Raw genomic sequence first — 18299 nt, forward strand, 5'->3', positions numbered from 1 at the left:
CACCCTGCTTTGAGCTTAATTTGTTCTTTGAGCCGCATCCCAAACATAAAGGCCTTCCAAACATCGGAAAGAGGCAAGCCTCCAGGAAAAAGGAAATTATGCAGTAGGCAGATGTAGCCTCTTACAAACTGGTGCATGGGTTATAATCAGGAGGACTCTCTCAGCTGCCTTCCTATTCTACACAATCTAGAAATATTTGCTGAGAGACCTAGTCTGTGATGACAGTGTACCAGCCAGACGTAGTGAGAAGCAGCTTTGGCTATTAGAAAGCCCAATTTCAGGTTCATCCAAGAACAAGCAAGGGCGACTTTCTAATAGAGCGGCTGATGATTTGCCAAAGGTATTTTGCTGCACAGCTCAGCGGAGGAAATTGCAAATGCTCGCGCATCCAAAACCCTAACAAGCCAATCTTCCCCCTTGATTGCCACTTGCTCCTACGCCTAACAGAGTGAACTGTGAACACTGATGCAATGAACATCCTCATAAATTGCCGCTGATGAAAAACAAATTTGATGATTACGGCTGGGCAATAAGCGGCCTGAATTGTGTTTATTACTGCCTCCTCCTCCACCCCCGGCTCAGTTGGATAGATGAAAGCAGCAAGAGACGGGAGGAAGGCAAAACATGGCCCCGCGATCACAGTTATTAAGCCCGCCTCTGCTCACTGGGGGTCTGGATGTGGACATCCACGTTCACATCTCCTCAGCCATAAAAGCTTATTGCGAGCCAATTACATACAAGACAGGGGCTCTGTGATTTTATCTCCCAATGTTTCTCTCTTTCCCTAAAAGCTGCTACTTGGGTGAGGGCCACAGGATGGGATGCTTAAACACCCTCCCCATTCCAATATGCAGCTCACATCCACGCACAGTGCCAATTTGCCATGATTCTGTTTGAATCTCCTGCAGCTTGCATTGCTTGGCCCCGGGTGCATGTGGCCTGATAGAAATCACTATCCCTGGCTCACTAGCCTGCTTCAAAGGATGCTTGCAAAGGCAGAATAAGAGACAAGGAGTTTGGCATGTTGCTTTTGTTCTCAGCCAATTGAAGCAGAAGGAAGGGATGAGGAAGCACTTGTTATCCCAGTTGACTCATGTATACACGTGTATACATGTACCTGTATCTTGCAAGTTCACAGCGCTACCCTTTTGGTGGCGAGGGGGGTGTTTTTGCTGGAGACAATTGCACACCACAGACATTGTTGGAATGGGCACGGTTATTTTAGGCACACCCACTTCACCTTACTTGATTGGGTGAAATGAGCACAATCAAAACAGTAAATCCCAATATTATCTTGCTTGCTTAGGGGAGTTAGCAAAAAAAAAATGCAATTACTGTGATTAAAAATATTTGGTCCCACAAAATGGCTCGCAGAGAGTAAAAATTGGTTTTGAGGCTTGAACAGAAATATGAAAAAGTAAGCTAGTTAGTTGATATAAATAGCTAGAGTTCAAACTGAAGGGCAATAAGGTAGCAAGGAGGAGGAAGACACCAATAATTACCGGTACCTCTCCCAAGTAGGGGAGGACAAAGAGAAGCAATCTCCTTGGTTTCACCATGGATGCCTGGTCACAACTCAGTGCAGGCTTCCTAGCACTGAGGAGTTGATTTGGCTGGTAGAAGAGATCCAGACAATAATGTAGAATTGGTTTTAACTGTCTTTGCTCCCTGTTACAGACTACAACCAGCCCAATAAGGCTTTTCCCCAGTCTTGCCACAATTTCCATAAAACAGGTTGCTGCTCTTCCCATTTTATGGATGAAGAACAAAGGCTCAGAGAGAGACTTGCTTAAGGCCACTCACACTTAGGTTTGGACCCCTTTGCCATCTTCTGCCTCACCCTGCTCACCTGCAACTCAACAGCTCTCAAATCTCTCAATCAAAAGTGGATTTTAATTGGCCACTTCACAAAGCAAGGATGCCCAAAGCCAAACTTCGGGGGGGCGGGGGGGAGGGGCAAAGAACACAACACACAAAAGGCACTTGTGTGTTTTGTGTCTACATGTGGGAGCAAGAGAGAGCAGCTACCTCCACCCTGTTCCTTAGCCTGTGTGATTTGATACTCTGTCTACCCCGAAATTAAAGCCTACTGAGATCTTAATAAGGAACAGCCTGTGAGAGAGATTGGAAAATTATTTAGATATAGATAATTAGGGCTTGAGACTGCAGCAGCAGAAGTACAGGAACTGATAGAAGCTTCTGCTCTGATTCTGCTTTTCGGCTTTTGAGTATGGAGCAGCCACTAGTTACAATTCTGTCAAACTGAATTGGCTCTGTTGTATATGTATACACCCCCCCCAATTTTTTCCCCCCCAGATCATACACTGAGCATTAAATTTCAAGAGAGAGAGAGATCCAGATTGTAGCTTTGCAACCCAGCTCAGTCACTTTAAAAGAGCCAGTGTGGTTCAAAAGTGTGTGTGTTCAGCTGAGACCAGGAAGACCCAAGTTTGCTTGCTTGTTTTTTTATTTTATTTTATACCACCCATTAGCAGTAAGTTCAAATCCCCACTCGGCTACTGAGCTATGGCCATCCCTCCCTGAACAAAGGATAGGAGATGGCTTCCATGTCCTGCTTCTGTGATTCTAGAGATAGGGTTGCCATATTTTATATTTATATTTTGTTTTCATTTTAGTAAGTCTCAGGTGGGAAATTCTTCAAGAAACCTGCCTGGGGGTCTCTGGCCACCCCAGGCCACAACTGCAAACAAAAGGTCTTCGCTTATTCATTTGGAGATATTTTTGGATTCTGTTTTTTAAAAGGAACCGATCTTCAGGCGGGTGCCAGCTTCAGTTTTTAGAAGGGGCTATTTTGCCCGCTATTCTCCTGCACCTTCTCCGAGTCTTTTTTTAAAAAGAACCCTTTTCCTGCAGCAGTGGCGACGCATCCAGCATCCGAAATACATATGGCTAATGTGATCAAAATGGAGAGCCATTGCGGCGAGGTGCCGTCAAGGAGCCATTCTGCTGGAGATGAGCAAAGTGCCAGCCATTCCCACCATGCCAAAGTCGAGCAGATGGCGGTGGCTGCTGCTTCTTTTTTCCAGTCCTGAAGTTTTTAATAATCCCTTCTTTTGGCTGAACCCTTGTGAATCCCAGTGGAAGGGGCAGGCATTTTCCAGATGGTGGGAAATAAACTCTGGAACACTTCAGTGCGGAGAACTCATTAACCTAGCCTGGCGAGGTGCCAATTTGCACAGAAGTTCATGGAAGCCGCCCTGGCACCAGCCCGTCTCTTCCGTGAGCTCCCACCAAGTCAGCAGCTCAAGTCTTCCACGGATGGTTTGCCAGCCTAGCCGTTAATTTGATTACGGGTGGTGCTTTTTGCACAGGGAGCCTGGCTTCTCCAGCTGAATTCTCAACAGGATTTTAAGAACGCTTATCCCCGTGGCTGTGCCTAGGCTTGGAACTGAAATTCTTATCAGCTAAACAGTCAGGTGCATCCCATATCAACTTTATTTGAGAAGAGCGAACAAATACAATTTGCTATCATATATAAACATGCGCAATGATCTCAATTCTCGGAGTGCCAGATCTTACACAGCCTTAAATGCACCATCCAAACACATGGAGAAGGTATCTGTGAGCTCAAGGGAACCCCATGGTGTGATAAATAAAAACGAAGCCTGAGCATGCTCAGTGGACACAGAAATGCTGAGTGACAGGGGGTGGGGTGGAGGAATTTAATATCTTAAACAGGAGCATTCCACACTGCAAGGTTTTGCTACAGCCCCCATCCCTCCAGGTTGGTTAGTATTTCCTCCCATTCTTTATCACAGTAGCTTAAAAGGTAAAGGGACCCCTGACCATTAGGTCCAGTCATGGCCGACTCTGGGGTTGCGGCGCTCATCACGCTTTATTGGCCGAGGAGCCGGCGTACAGCTTCCAGGTCATGTGGCCAGCATGACTAAGCCAATTCTGGCGAACCAGAGCAGCGCACGGAAACACCGTTTACCTTCCAGCCGGAGCGGTACCTATTTATCTGCTTGCACTTTGACATGCTTTCGAACTGCTTGGTTGGCAGGACCAGGGACCGAGCAACGGGAGCTCACCCAGTCGCAGGGATTTGAACCACCGACCTTCTGATCGGCAAGCCCTAGGCTCTGTGGTTTAACCCACAGCACCACCCATAGCTTACCAGACTCAAAATAGTCAAAACAGTAAGTGAACCCATAGCCCCATCAATTAAAATTGGCTCCTTCTACCACCAATTCAGCCACTTGGCTGTGCGTTGGATTAAAAACAGCCACATAGTAAACACAGCACATATTAATGTATATGCCTGGCATATGCTCCTAATTAAGATGACTAACTTATTTTAAACTGCATCCTTCGCATTTCAAAATAGTAGCAACAGTGAATGGAAGTGAGATCAAGGGGGCTCAGATCACAGCTCCCCCCACTGCAAAGTTGACGTACACCAGTGACTCACAACCTGGCATGCCATGTTGGTTGTGAGAATCGGCTAGTGCAGCCCAGTGGTTAGAATGTCAGACTGGGACTTCGGAGACCAGGGTTCAAAACTCCACCCAGCCACAAAGCTCACCGAGTGCATAGCTGTCAACGTTTCCCATTTTTAAAGGGAAATTCCCTTATTCCGAATAGGATTCCTCGCAAGAAAAAGGGAAAGTTGACAGCTATGCCCGAGTGGCCTTGGTACAGTCCCTGCCTCTCAGCCTCACAGGGTTGCTGCGAGGATGAAATCGAGAGAAGGAGAAGCATGTACACTACCTTCAATTCCCTGGAAGAAAGGTGGTGTAATTAATTAATTTATTGGTTAATGAGGAGAATTGTCCAAGACCACCATCACCCTCCTTCAGTGGGACTCTGATAAAATGATACTCGGTGAAAAATATGGAGGCCCCTGTCTCTGCATGCAGCTGACTCAAGCTAAAAATTTGGTCTCTTCCTTGCCTTTAATCTGCTGCTTTCTTAATATTCCCCAGGTGCTTTGACGCAACCCAGGCTTCACTTTAATGTCTGCTTCCCCCTTCCAAATGGGCTTAAAGAGGTATACGTAATGTGGTTTCAATTTATTTTACCATGGCTTCTTTCTGTAATTTGTCCCAAGTGCTTGTTAGTTAGGGCTGTATGATTATAAATAACATTATTATGATCATAGCATATTCTAATTGTTCTCTTTGCTTTAGCTAATGGAGAAGAGGGAGAATTACTTTATTCCCCAAGCGCGTTGAATTATATTTAATTCAACAAAGTTTTCTATCAAGAAATCGGTTATGGACCATTATTGTTTCCCAACCTATCCCAGTCGGGATTATACAGACATGCATCACCGGCGCTTGTTGATTGCAGACTCACATGGGTGATCAGTCATCATAGATGAAATCTACTCTTCTTGAACCAATACTTGAATCAAAACACATTTGTCTTTAGGAACCTGCGCTTCTGTGATAAGTACTAAATAATGTATACAAAAATACATGTATATATGTGTATAAAAATGCACATATTAAGAGAATGTCTCCATAAAAAGGCATCTCTTAGAGAAAATGACACACAAAAGATGCATTAGGGAGAACGGTTTGCAAGAATGCGAGTCAAAACTGCATTTAAGACTGAGAAATTCACACTAAAATGCTTATAAATTTTTCACAATGAGGGTTGTTTTTTTTTAAGATGCAAATTGCTTGGGAACCGTAGGGAAAAAGAATTCATTTTAAATTAGAGAAATGAGAAACTAAGAGTACTGAAATTGATAGGTTCATCCATCCCCACTACGAGCACCCTGGAATGCTCTACTCATAGGACAGCTCCCAAAAGTTGTTGCCAGCCCAACCTGAGAAGCAGCACAGGGCCACTACAGTGGTGCCTTGGAAATTTGACTTCCAAAAACGTTCGGAAGCTCCTGCAGCCAATAGGAAGCCACATCGGACATTTGGGTTCCAAAGAACATTCGCAAACCAGAACTCTCACTGAAGGAGCGTCTCTGCCCCCATCGTTCTGCCCGGACACTGAGGTCCAGAGTTGAGGGCCTTCTGGTGGTTCCCTTGCTGCAAGAAGCCAAGTTACAGGGAACCAGATGGAGGGCCTTCTCGGTGGTGGCACCCGCCCTGTGGAACACCCTCCCACCAGATGTCAAAGAGAAGAACAACGACCAGACTTTTAGAAGACATCTGAAGGCAGCCCTGTTTAGGGAAGCTTTTAATGTTTGATGCATTATTGTATTTTACTATTTTGTTGAAAGCCGCCCAGAGTGGCTGGGGAAGCCCAGCCAGATGGGCGAGGTATAAATCATAAATTGTTGTTGTTGTTGTTGCAAGGGGGCAGTAGGAAGGGGGAGTCTCAATATGTGACTGGACCTCATTCTGTGCATGCAAGAACTCAATTGAATCCCGCCCACTGTTATTATTTTGGGAAATTCTTGGGTGCCTGAGGCAGAGAGTGCCCTCTGATACAGAGGCCCAGCTGGCCTCACCTGGAAGTTGGGCATTTTATACCTCCAGCAGGCTTTTGGCTTTCAAAGACCCTTTTATGCCAATTGGCCTTTGTAAATCTTTAATATTTTCTGATGAGCCAGTCACTTTAATGATGATGTGCATCGTTTTTAATGGTGCTTTATATTTTAATGCTGCACCCTGCCCTGGTATTTAATGGCATGGCAGTATAGAAATACTTTTATAATTAAAATAAATATTCAAAATTGAGGGGGAACAATGATTTCTCATATACTGTGTGCTGGCTCGCTTTAAAAAAACAACAACTTTTAATACCTCACCCCCTCTTTCCTTCTGAAGTTCCAGGTCCCCTCCAGATTTCCCAGAGTGCATTGCTTAGATAGACACATATGGACGAGAAGTCTTCCTGAGGCAACATCTGAAGTAGGCAGAAGGGTGCTTAGTTGAAAAGGAGTCACTCTCATTAAGGGGCTTTCGCGTTTATTGCGGGCGAGATAATGAAAGAAAGTCGTTTGGGTGACTTTTATTGCCGTTGTTATAACATTTCCCTGAAGCACAGAGATAAAAGTCAGCGGATGATGTCCATAAGAATTTCTTCTTCTTCTTCTTAACTGATGGGCGCAGCAATCAGAGATTATTCTGACATTATGATTGCTAGGTAGAAGGAAGAGTGAAAAGAGAAAGACAGCCCGAGTGCAGCAATCAAGGATCCAAAAAAGGGGGAGAAATGGAATTTGCAGCAAAGATTTGTAGATCCCCAAAGGGAAACTGTTAGGGCTGACTGACAAATAACAGACGGTACTAACTACAAAAATGAGCATCAGAATCCACACATGGGAACCAGACATGGGATTTGACATGTCTCCTGAGAGTAGCTCTGGAATGTAGATTTTATTTATTACATTTTTATCATGCACTTCCTCCAGGGATTTCAGGGTAGCATATGTGGTTCTCTCTCGCACAGCAACAACAGTCCTGCGAAGTAGGTTAGCCTGAGAGTGACTGGATCAGAGTCAGCAAACTTCATGGCTGGGCCCAGTCCTCCTGCTCATCTTAAGGTAAAGGTAAAAGGACCCCTGACATTAGGTCCAGTCGTGGCCGACTCTGGGGTTGCGGCGCTCATCTCGCTTTATTGGCCGAGGGAGCTGGTATACAGCTTCCAGGTCATGTGGCCAGCATGACTAAGCTGCTTCTGGCGAACCAGAACAGCGCATGGAAATGCCGTTCACCTTCCCGCCAGAGCGGTACCTATTTATCTACTTGCACTTTGACGTGCTTTCGAACTGCTGGGTTGGCAGGAGCTGGGACCGAGCAACGGGACCTCACCCCGTCGCGGGGATTCGAACCGCTGACCTTCTGATCAGCAAGTCCTAGGCTCTGTGGTTTAACCCACAGTGCCACCCGCGCTTAGTCTGACACTAATCACTACACGCCATACGGCTCTTCCCATCAAAGAAAAACTTGGCTCTGTAGACATACTGAAATATCAAAGCAAAGACGACTACAGAAGTCCAATCAATTTATGGAAATCAGTGCCACGAGAAATGGTGGTGCCTGCTAACATACAGGTTTAAAAGGGGATTAGATCAGTTCAGGGAGGCCAAGTATCGGTGACAGCTAATGTATTAGCTCCAGAATCAGATTCAGTGCGCTTCTGAATACTAGTGGCTGGAGGGAAACAACCTTAGAAGCTGATCGTTCCCACATTTTCTCTGCAGGAAGGCAGAGATGCTAAGCTACAGCAACCTTTGTTCTGATTGAGGAGGGCTCCTCTTATTTAGTATGAAATTTCTTAACTAATGAAGCAAAGCCCCCCCCCCCCAGACTGGAGATGTGCTTCTAGGAAGCAACAGCACCCTGTGAAGGAATAAAGCTGTTTTCAGCTGCTGAAACTGACTCACTGCAGAATCTGAGAAGGCTGGACGCAAATGTTGAGCGCAGAGAAATGAGGAAGAACCTGTGCCAAGTTTCTAAATGAGCAATAATGCTTAATTTGAAATGTTTGGTTTGGTCTCCGGGGCGGATTTCTATCTCACCCCCCCCCTTTTCCCCCAAACAGAAGCAAAGCAAGAAAGTTGAGTCATTCCAGTGAGCCGTTATTTTCGGTATGCCAAAGTTTTCTGTTGTAGGACTAGCCAAATCAAGTGGCAAAGCTGGTCTTGGACAGTGGCACTTCAGGCTGAAGTAGAGGCTGGAAATTTCCACCAGGAAAAGGGTTTTAGGTCAGCAGTAGGGCCTCTGCCTGGCATGCCGAAGGTTCAGTCCTCAGCAATATCAAAAGCAACATGATGGCCAGAAACAATTACAGTATAGAAAACTTAGTGGCTTTAAGCTCGGTCTCCCTGTTATCAGTATCACCTGGGGCTGGCTGTATATATTTTTCAAAAAATGTTGTTAGTAACAGTGACTAGCAAGGACAAACCTAGACAGCATCTTAAAAAGCAGAGACATCACCTTGCCAACAAAGGTTTGTATAGTTCAAGCTATGGTTTTCCCAGTAGTGATGTATGGAAGTGAGAGCTGGACCATAAAGAAGGCTGAGCGCCGAAGAATGGATGCTTTTGAATTATGGTGCTGGAGGAGACTCTTGAGAGTCCCATGGACTGCAAGAAGATCAAACCTCTCCATTCTGAAGGAAATCAGCCCTGAGTGCTCACTGGAAGGACAGATCCTGAAGCTGAGGCTCCAATACTTTGGCCACCTCACGAGAAGAGAAGACTCCCTGGAAAAGACCCTGATGTTGGGAAAGATGGAGGGCACAAGGAGAAGGGGACGACAGAGGACGAGATGGTTGGACAGTGTTCTCGAAGCTACCAGCATGAGTTTGACCAAACTGCGGGAGGCAGTGGAAGACAGGAGTGCCTGGCGTGCTCTGGTCCATGGGGTCACGAAGAGTCGGACACGACTAAACAGCTAAACAACAACAGTGACTACATAATCGCATGAGCACTGCTCCAGAGTATTTTTCATTCTCATGTATATTATATCAGTTGGAAAAAAGATTGGGTATGTAACCTTTTTATGTTACAGTTTATAATTTCCACGCTATTTGATGTTATTGTTATGTACGTGCAGGTCATCGTTTGCATATTTTATTTTCAGTTAATGAAGAAATTATACATCTTTCTACATACGTGTGTTTGTTGAACTAATTGGCTGATGCAGAACTGAACGAAACAGTAGTTGTTATCTGGAAACACTGTTCAGCAGAGTTCAGAGTTGGACATCAGAATTGGACATTTGCCGATTATACAAAGCTTTACAAACTTGATCTCCGCTGGGCAAAGTCTGGCACTGTGACTTCTTCAAGGATTTCAGAGACTTCAGTTCGATAGTTTTGATGTTTTGCATTATTCCATAGAGTTTTCTATACTGTAATTGTTTCTGGTCATCGTGTTGCTTTCGATATTGCTGAGTCATATTTTGCAACACAGAGGTTGGTTTGTTCACTCATAGGCATCTTCTCCAGGTAGGACTGGGAAAGAGCCTCACCTGAAACCCTGGGGAGCTGCTGCCGGTCAGTGTGGACAATGCAGAACTAGATGGACCCAAGGGTCTGATTCAGTATAAAGGCAGCTTCCTATCAGTCTTACCTTTCATTCATTTACTCTTTACGTGTGTTTGCTGTATTTATTTATTTATTTTATTTATTTATTTATTTTGTAATTAAGAAAACTGGAGCTGGAGCCAGGGTTTAGGAGGCTCACAGAAAGAGACTGCAATTTCACACACCACTTCGCACTGTGCTTTCCTACTGCCACTTGCCATTGTGAGTCGTGGCCATTGATAGACTCAACCGCTATGAATCACTAGAATCCCTTTGCAAAAACATTTGCAGCAGGGAGCTCCTGCGCAAAAAAGCCCCTCCTTTGGATCTGTCCCCCCGACTCTTCTGCCATAGAGTTCAAATCCTAATAGAATACAATGCAACATAAGACATAAAAGAAGCTGTAAAAATGCAAGCCAAAATCAACACGAACCTTCAGTGCAGTGAATGCTGTCTCCATCTTCAGCTACAAATCCACGGACTCCTTGCGGACCAGCTGGACCTGTTTGGGGACCCCTGCTCCTTGTCCTTTGTACTCTTCTTTGTGATTTGTGTAGTGGGCGGAGGCAGGACCGGCCCACACAGGAAGCAAGGTGAGGGGACTGCCTCAGGCGGCAGAATCCACAAGGGCAGCAGATCTCAATGTAGATCTTTATTCACCTTTAGTTTCTGATATCGATCTTCATTCCCCCGCTTCTTCCTTGGGTGGGAGTGGGGCGCCATTTTGTGGTTCATCTCAGGTGCTAAAATGTATTGGGCCGGCCCTGATGGGGGATGGATGGACACTCTTACATAAAGCCAAGGCAAGCATCACAAAAATAGTGTGCAGGCTTCTGGGTTCCACAGAGCTCTTCCTTAGGCTATGGGCTGGACACTGAGCCAAAGTGGGGGACAATTTGGCTGATAGTCATGCCATGAAATTTAACAAATAATAATAGATCTATGTTTATGGGGGGTTGTTGTTTCTGTTGGTTACAATGGTATGTATTTTTGTGTTTTGATATTGTAAACTGCCCCATGAACCTCAGCAATATAGAAAATAAATAAATAAGTTGAGTAAGTAAGTATGTCACCATTTGGAAGGAGTCTTAAGGCAGAATGTGAGAGGACAGGGAAGGATGTTTCTGGCTGCAGCTTAAAAATACATTTAACGTCTAAAAATGCATGTGCTTTAATTTGGGTTTTTAGCTTATTATTGATTTAGCTCAGTTCCAACCACATACAAAGTGGTCTGGCCTTTTTAAAGGGAAAATAGGATTAATTGAAAAGTTTGATTGATTGATTGATTGCTTTGTTTGTTTATATACTGCTGCATTGCAGCAATATATCAAAGCAGTTTACAATGGTAAAAATAAGATAAAATTAAATGTGCATCTAATTAATGAAGTCATTTGGTTTGATTATAGGTTATAGAAAACAATGATATAATAGAGGATCAGATATAATGTTCAATCAACTTAACCCAACTTGTAGAACATATATGTGTGTGCAGTGCTTTTTTTTCTAAAAAAAATGTCTAGGAGTACTCCCATTTTGACTCCAGAAAATCACCATTTTATAGTTCAAATCAGGAAAAATACAGTATATGGACAAAAATACAGATTCACAAAATGTTTAGGGTTATGCGTCCCCCTGCGATGTAATGTAATCTGAGTCCTGAAATACTGTTTCGGGGGGGGGGGGTTACATTTTATACCCCTATCTATGCTACTTTTGGTAGGGTTGTCATATTTAAAAAAGTTAAAATCTAGACACAAAAGTTGTTGAGCTTTTTCAGCAATTTAAAAAAACCTTTTTCAGCTTTCGGCAAAAACAACGCAACCAACATGGGCTGTTTTCCCAATTTCCTTTTGGACACTGATGCAGATTCCATGTGTGTCCAGGAAATTCTGGGCATTTGGGCAGCCCTATATTTGGGGTGTTGTTGTTATTTGTAACTTATTTTTTATTCAATTTAACACGGTAGCATTGAGATACATCTCTGCTTACATTAGGGCCTATGACATGCAACAGTTAGGGGGAAACAAAAATAGCAAAGCAATGAAAGCATTCAGATAAACATTTCTGAATACCAAAAATGTTTCAAAGTGTAAATATGCCAAAATTATTAGTTATTACAGATAGGAAATGATGTATCCGCATTACTTTTGTAGTACAGCTTAGTGTGGTAAATTAACAATAAGAATAAAAGAGGGGGGTGAATTCGTTAGTTCTGGTCCTATTTTAAACGTTTGTAAATCCCTTATGATCTAATGGCTTTTATTCTTCCTGTAAACCTCGTCGAGGTTTCCATTGCAATCGAGCGGTTGTTTCTCTGTGTGTGGAAATAAATAAGGAAACCATTTAGAGATAAGTTTCGTGGTAATAAATAAGCCACCATTTAGAATCCCGCGCGCTCATTCTTTTCTGACAGGCCGAACTACACTTCCCGCGATGCACCGCGCGCGGGCTTCCCGGGGCCGTTTTCGCGCGAGCAAGACGACTACAATTCCCGGCGGGCTTTGCGCCGCTCCCCCCCTTTTCCGCCTTGTTGCCGGGCAACGGCAGGGACACAAGATGGCGTCTCCCAGGCGGCCTTTTTTCCCTTGAGAGAAAGAGAGACCGAGACCCCCACCCACCCACACGCCTCAGAGAAGGACCCCCTTGGCCGACATGCATTCCCGCTCGCCTTTCTACGGGCGCAGCGCGATCCGGAGCGCGCACAGCGGCGATGACGCCCGCTCGGGCGGGCTGCGCTCCTGGGCGACCTCGCCGTCCGTCACCTTCTCGCTCCTCCTCAGCCGCTTCGACGAGCGCTTCCCCAGGGGCATCGCCACCGAAGGCCTGGAAGGCAGCGCCACGTTCAACCAGGAGGACGAGGAGGAGCTCGCCGTCGAGGAAGAGGAGTCCACCGAGTCCGAACCGGAGCCCGAGCCCATGGAGGTGGGTGCGGGAAGAATGGGGGGGCGGGTTTGCCGCCCCTAACCTGGGTTGGCACCTGTCTGTCTATAAAGGGAGGGGGCGCTACTCGGCGAACTACGGGCACGGGTTCGTTTGGGGGGCGCCCCTACAAGGAGAATTACGGGAGCGCACGACCCTTCTTTCCGCGGGGAGGTGGGCGGAGTAGACGTGCTATTTGGATAATTACGGGAACGGCGACCCCGCACCTAGAGGGAGAAATACGGGAGTGCCCCTGTGGGGAGGCGCGCCTAGAGGGAGAAATACGGGAGTGCCCCTCTGGGGAGGCGCGCCTAGAGGGAGAAATACGGGAGGCTTATTTGCATGGTGGAGTGGAAGGGTTCGCGCTACTCGAATGATTACGGGAAGTTTTGGGTTAAGGGAGTGAGGGGGGGGGTCTCGCGTGCCCGGCCGTCCTTTGTAGTAATAATAATAATTATTATTACTATTAATAATAATAATAATAATTTATTATTTATACCCCGCCCATCTGGCTGAGTTTCCCCAGCCACTCCGGGCGGCTTCCAATAGAGTGTTAAAAACAATACAGCACTTGTTTATTTGTTTGTTTATTTACTCCATAACATTTGTATGCTGCGTTTGCAAAGCAATTTACAAAAAAGCAGAAACCCCCTGGGTAGTGCCCGGAGAAATCTTAGAGAGCTGCTGCCAGTCTGTGTAGAAAACACTGAGCTAGAAGGACCAATTTGAAGCTTTCAGGTGGCGCTGTGGGTTCAACCACAGAGGCTAGGACTTGCTGATCAGAAGGTCGGCGGTTCTAATCCCTGCGGGAGGGTGAGCTCCCGTTGCTCGGTCCCAGCTCCTGCCATCCTAGCAGTTCGAAAGCACATCAAAGTGCAAGTAGATAAATAGGTACCGCTCCGGCGGGAAGGTAAACGGTGTTTCCATGCGCTGCTCTGGTTTGCCAGAAACAACTTAGTCATGCTGGCCACATGACCCGGAAGCTGTATGCCGGCTCCCTCGGCCAGTAAAGCGAGATGAGCGCCGCAACCCCAGAGTCGGTCATGACTGGACCTAATGGTCAGGGGTCCCTTTACCTTTACCTTTAAGGCAGCTTCTCCTCCTGATCCCGTTTGGGGGAAGAGCCCATGTATCTCAGGGGGTAGAAACGTAGAAACAGAGTTGGAAAGGAGCCGCTGTGAGGAGTGCAGAGAGAAGAAACGCCATAGTGCATCTGTAGCAGCACAACCGGACGTCTTCATCTGCCCCAGCTGCAACAAAACATATCTGTCTCTGCAGCCACAGCGGACGCTGTAACTGTCCATGGTTTGAATTTGACTTCACCCGCAAAGGCACACTCTTCCATTGCCAATCAGGGTTGGAAGGGACCACGAGGGTCATCCTGTCCATCCCCCTGCAATATAGAAATCTTTTGGCCAACACGGGGTTCGAACCCACAACCCAGAGATTAAGAGTCTCATGCTCTACCCACTCAGCTTTCCCAGGCATTGCAAGCAGAAGGTCCCAGGTTCATTCCCCAGCAGCATCACCCAGCAGGACTGGCTAAGAGTTGTGTCTGGAACTCTGGAGAGCCGCTGCCAGTCAGTGTAGGCAGTACTGAGCTGGATGGATCAATGGTCTACTTCAGTTTAAGACAGTTTCCCGTGTTCCTGTTTGGGAAGAGCCATAGCTCAGTGGTGGAGCACCTGTTTGGCATGCAGAAGGCTCCAGGTTCTGTCCCCAATGACATCTCCAAGTAGGACTGGGAATGGCTGTGCTGCCTGGGACCCCAGAGAGCCACTGATATAGATGGAGCACTGATCTGGCCTCAATAATAATAATAATAATAATAATAATAATAATAATTTATTTCTACCCCGCCCATCTGGCTGGGTTTCCCCAGCCACTCTGGGCGGCTTCCAACAGAAGATTAAAAATACATTTATGGCGGCTTCCTATTTGTTTTTACTGTTTAATACAATTGTTAAATTAATCACTAAAGCTTATATAAAACGAAACATTCATTCTCACGAGGATTGCCAGATGGAGCCTGCACCTGTCGGTATGCTAAGGTATCCTACCTCTACACTGAAGGCTTCAGGCGAGGACCTAGCAATGCCATTATAGCTCTTCTTTCATGCGTTACATCATCCAGCTGCATCCCAAGGCCCCAGAAGAGGCAAGGTGGATGGTTACTGGAACCAGGATTTTATTGAGCAAGGAGCATCTGTGTGGCAAAGTAATGTTCTTAGCGTACCAACCACTTTTGTGCTGTTGCACCTACCTAAATGTGCGGAAATGATCAACGACTTGGTGGGGGATGCCTGGGGCCTCCTGCCATCCATTCTGATCTGACACTTTTGTTACCGTATTTTTCGCCCTATAGGACGCACCGTCCCATAAGGCGCACCTAGATTTTGGGGGGGAAATAAAGGGGAAAAATTATTTCCCCCCCAAGGCGCGGGGCTGGGGCGGGGGAGGCCCGAGCTTCCCCCGACCCCAGCCCCCAAACAGGCAGCTCTCTGCAAGCCGTGGGAGCCCAGCGCTGGCTCCCGCTGCTTGCTGAGAGGTCCGCGAAGCCTGGGCGCGCTGATCTCAGCACGCGCAGGCTTCGGCATGCTGGCAACTCTCCGCAAGCAGCCGGAGCGCTCCCGCTGCCTGCGGAGAGGTCCGCGAAGCCTGGGCGCGCTGAGCTCAGCACGCGCAGGCTTCGGCATGCAGGCAACTCTCCGCAAGCAGCCGGAGCGCTCCTGCCGCTTGCGGAGAGGTCCGCGAAGCCTGGAGAGCGAGAGGGGTCAGTGCCCACCGACCCCTCTCGCTCTCCATGCTTCAGCGAAAGCCTGCATTCGCCCCATAGGACGCACACACATTTCCCCTTCATTTTTGGAGGGGAAAAAGTGCGTCCTATAGGGCGAAAAATACGGTATATAAATAAGATGACCTACTCATTATCATAGATAAGAATAAAATAATTGCTATCCTCCCAGTTTCTGGGTTGCAGCCCAATGATGGCAGCATTCCCTAGTAAAGGCTGCAACCTCACCTCACCCCTGGCATTGGATCGTCTTCTCTCCTGGGCTGCAGCTCATCACTTTTGCCTGGTCGGTGGCCTTACAAGCCAGTGCTGAGGCTGCTGCATGCCTCACTTGGAAACAGTGTTAGAAACCCAGATATATAAGCTAATTGCCAAATGGCAGGTTTGCTGAAAATGGAAATGGGCTCCTCACACTTCTAGTCTGTAGCCCTCTGTTTATTTTCCACTGATTGAGTGAAGGTATTTGTCATGTTCCTCTGGGGAAAGGACCCAGCTGGAGCCCTAATCTTCTCTCACAGTTGGCCATACCTCTTTAGAGAGGTTGTCCAGCTTTGATTATTTTAGCTCAACCAAAACTCTCCCTTTCTCTCTCTCAGGAGGAATTTGATGGTGTGCTGACTGAAGAAATGACTGCTGAAGCCCTGCAAAAATTGGGGCGTTCAGCCCCGGGCACAGAACATGTCTACCTCGATCTGTCACTTTCGGTGAGTTAATAGCAAATAGTTTGCGGTCAAGCTACATCCTCTCCCACCTGAATCCTTAACTTGGCCTTACTGGCTGGACTGATGACCTTTTGCTCAAGTTCATGATCATGTGCTTCTACCCCTATTGTATATGTGATATTTGAGGCATTAGGTCTGATGCTGCATTAAGAAATCCCCTCTGCCCACTAGAACTCAGCTGCTCCAAAGGACCAATGTTACTTGAAACTGTTCTGATTTTGAAATGATTGCATGGTAGGGTGGGAAGAGTGTCCAACCTTGTCCCAAAGGCAGGGCTTTGGTTGCTTTGAGGCGTTTTATAGGAAGCAGTTCATAAGTGGAATGAATTAAATAACAAGGAAATGTTTTGCATAAAACAATAATAGTGTTTCAGTCTGACACATGACAATGAGAGATCTGCATTGGCTCCCAGTACGTTTCTGAGCACAATTCAAAGTGTTGGTGCTGACCTTGAAAGCCCTAAACGGCCTCGGTCCTGTATACCTGAAGGAGCATCTCCACCCCCATTGTTCTACCGGACACCTTCTGGCCGTTCCCTCATTACGAGAAGTGAGGTTATAGGGAACCAGACAGAGGGCCTTCTCGGTAGTGCCGCCTGCCCTGTGGAACGCCCTCCCATCAGATGTCAAGGAAATAAGCAACTATCCTATTTTTGAAAGACATCTGAAGGCAGCCCTGTTTAGGGAGGTTTTTAATATTTAATGCTGTATTGTTTTTAACACTCGATTGGGAGCCGCCCAGAGTGGCTGGGGAAAGTCAGCCAGATGGGCGGGGTATAAATAATAAATTAGTAGCAGTAGTAATAGTAGTAGTAGTAGTATCTCATTCAGCAGCCTCATTATTTATTATTATGCTGTGTGCTTTGGTTTTTTGTAAACCATCTTATGAAGGCAGGGCACTCCCAAATGGCAAGTTAGAATTCTTAAATAAATGATGTTCACCTGATTCCAGATCAAATTGAGAATGTAACAGAAGAGCCTGCTTCATCAGGCCAGTAGTGCATTTGATCCAGCATCCTGTTCTCCCAGTGGCCAACCAGATGTCTCTGGGAAGCCCACAAGCAGGGGATGCACTCAGTAGCCCTCTCTTGATCATCACCATCATCATCATACTTATACGCCACCCATCTGACGGGGTCACCCTAGCCACTCTGGGCAGCCTCCGTCATATACAGAAATATAACAAAACATCAAACATTAAAAACTTCCAGGTGCCTTTTAAAGGTTGTATAGTTACTTATCTTATAATTTCTCTTACTCGTGATCCCCATCCGTTGGTGTTCAGAGGCATACTGCCTCTTAAAAGGTAAAGGGACCCCTGACCATTAGGTCCAGTCGTGGCCGACTCTGGGGTTGCGGTGCTCATCTCGCTTTATTGGCTGAGGGAGCCGGCGTACAGCTTCCGGGTCATGTGGCCAGCATGACTAAGCCGCTTCTGGCGAACCAGAGCAGCACATGGAAACGCTGTTTACCTTCCCGCCGGAGCCGTACCTATTTATCTACTTGCACTTTGATGTGCTTTCAAACTGCTAGGTTGGCAGGAGCAGGGACCGAGCAACAGGAGCTCACCCCGTCGCGGGGATTCGAAACGCCGACCTTCTGATTGGCCAGTTCTAGGCTCTGTGGTTTAACCCCCAGCGCCACCCGTGTCATACTGCCTCTTAGGGTAGAGGTAATGTCTTATTTGGGAAGGGAGGAGAGGGGGAGGGAGACAAGCAAAGGCAGCACCAGGACCTGCTACAGTGGGGCTGGTGGTTTTGGGTTTTGAGCACATTGTTTTGGAGCTATATGTTGTGTTTGGTAACTGTTGTCAGCCGCTTTGAGGACTCTGGTTGAAAAGGAAGGAAGCAAACAGTAGTTCACAGAAGTTAACTCTCCTGCACAAGGAAACCTCTTCACATA

At 46.5% G+C, this 18299-nt stretch overlaps 1 protein-coding gene across 3 annotated transcripts in view; it reads left to right on the top strand.

Annotated features, from left to right (window-relative positions):
• Positions 1-12585: 12585 nt before the first annotated feature.
• The window catches only part of LRGUK (leucine rich repeats and guanylate kinase domain containing), a 54847-nt gene continuing 49133 nt past the window's right edge, over positions 12586-18299 (top strand). For all 3 annotated transcript variants that reach the window (XM_053405738.1, XM_053405739.1, XM_053405740.1), the window contains exons 1-2: positions 12586-12885; positions 16273-16380. In XM_053405738.1, the coding sequence (XP_053261713.1) occupies positions 12616-12885; positions 16273-16380 (378 nt within the window). In that variant the 5' untranslated portion in view covers positions 12586-12615. The remainder of the gene's footprint in view (positions 12886-16272; positions 16381-18299) is intronic.

The sequence above is a fragment of the Podarcis raffonei genome, chromosome 10, assembly GCF_027172205.1.
Source record: "Podarcis raffonei isolate rPodRaf1 chromosome 10, rPodRaf1.pri, whole genome shotgun sequence".
NCBI lineage: Eukaryota > Metazoa > Chordata > Lepidosauria > Squamata > Lacertidae > Podarcis > Podarcis raffonei.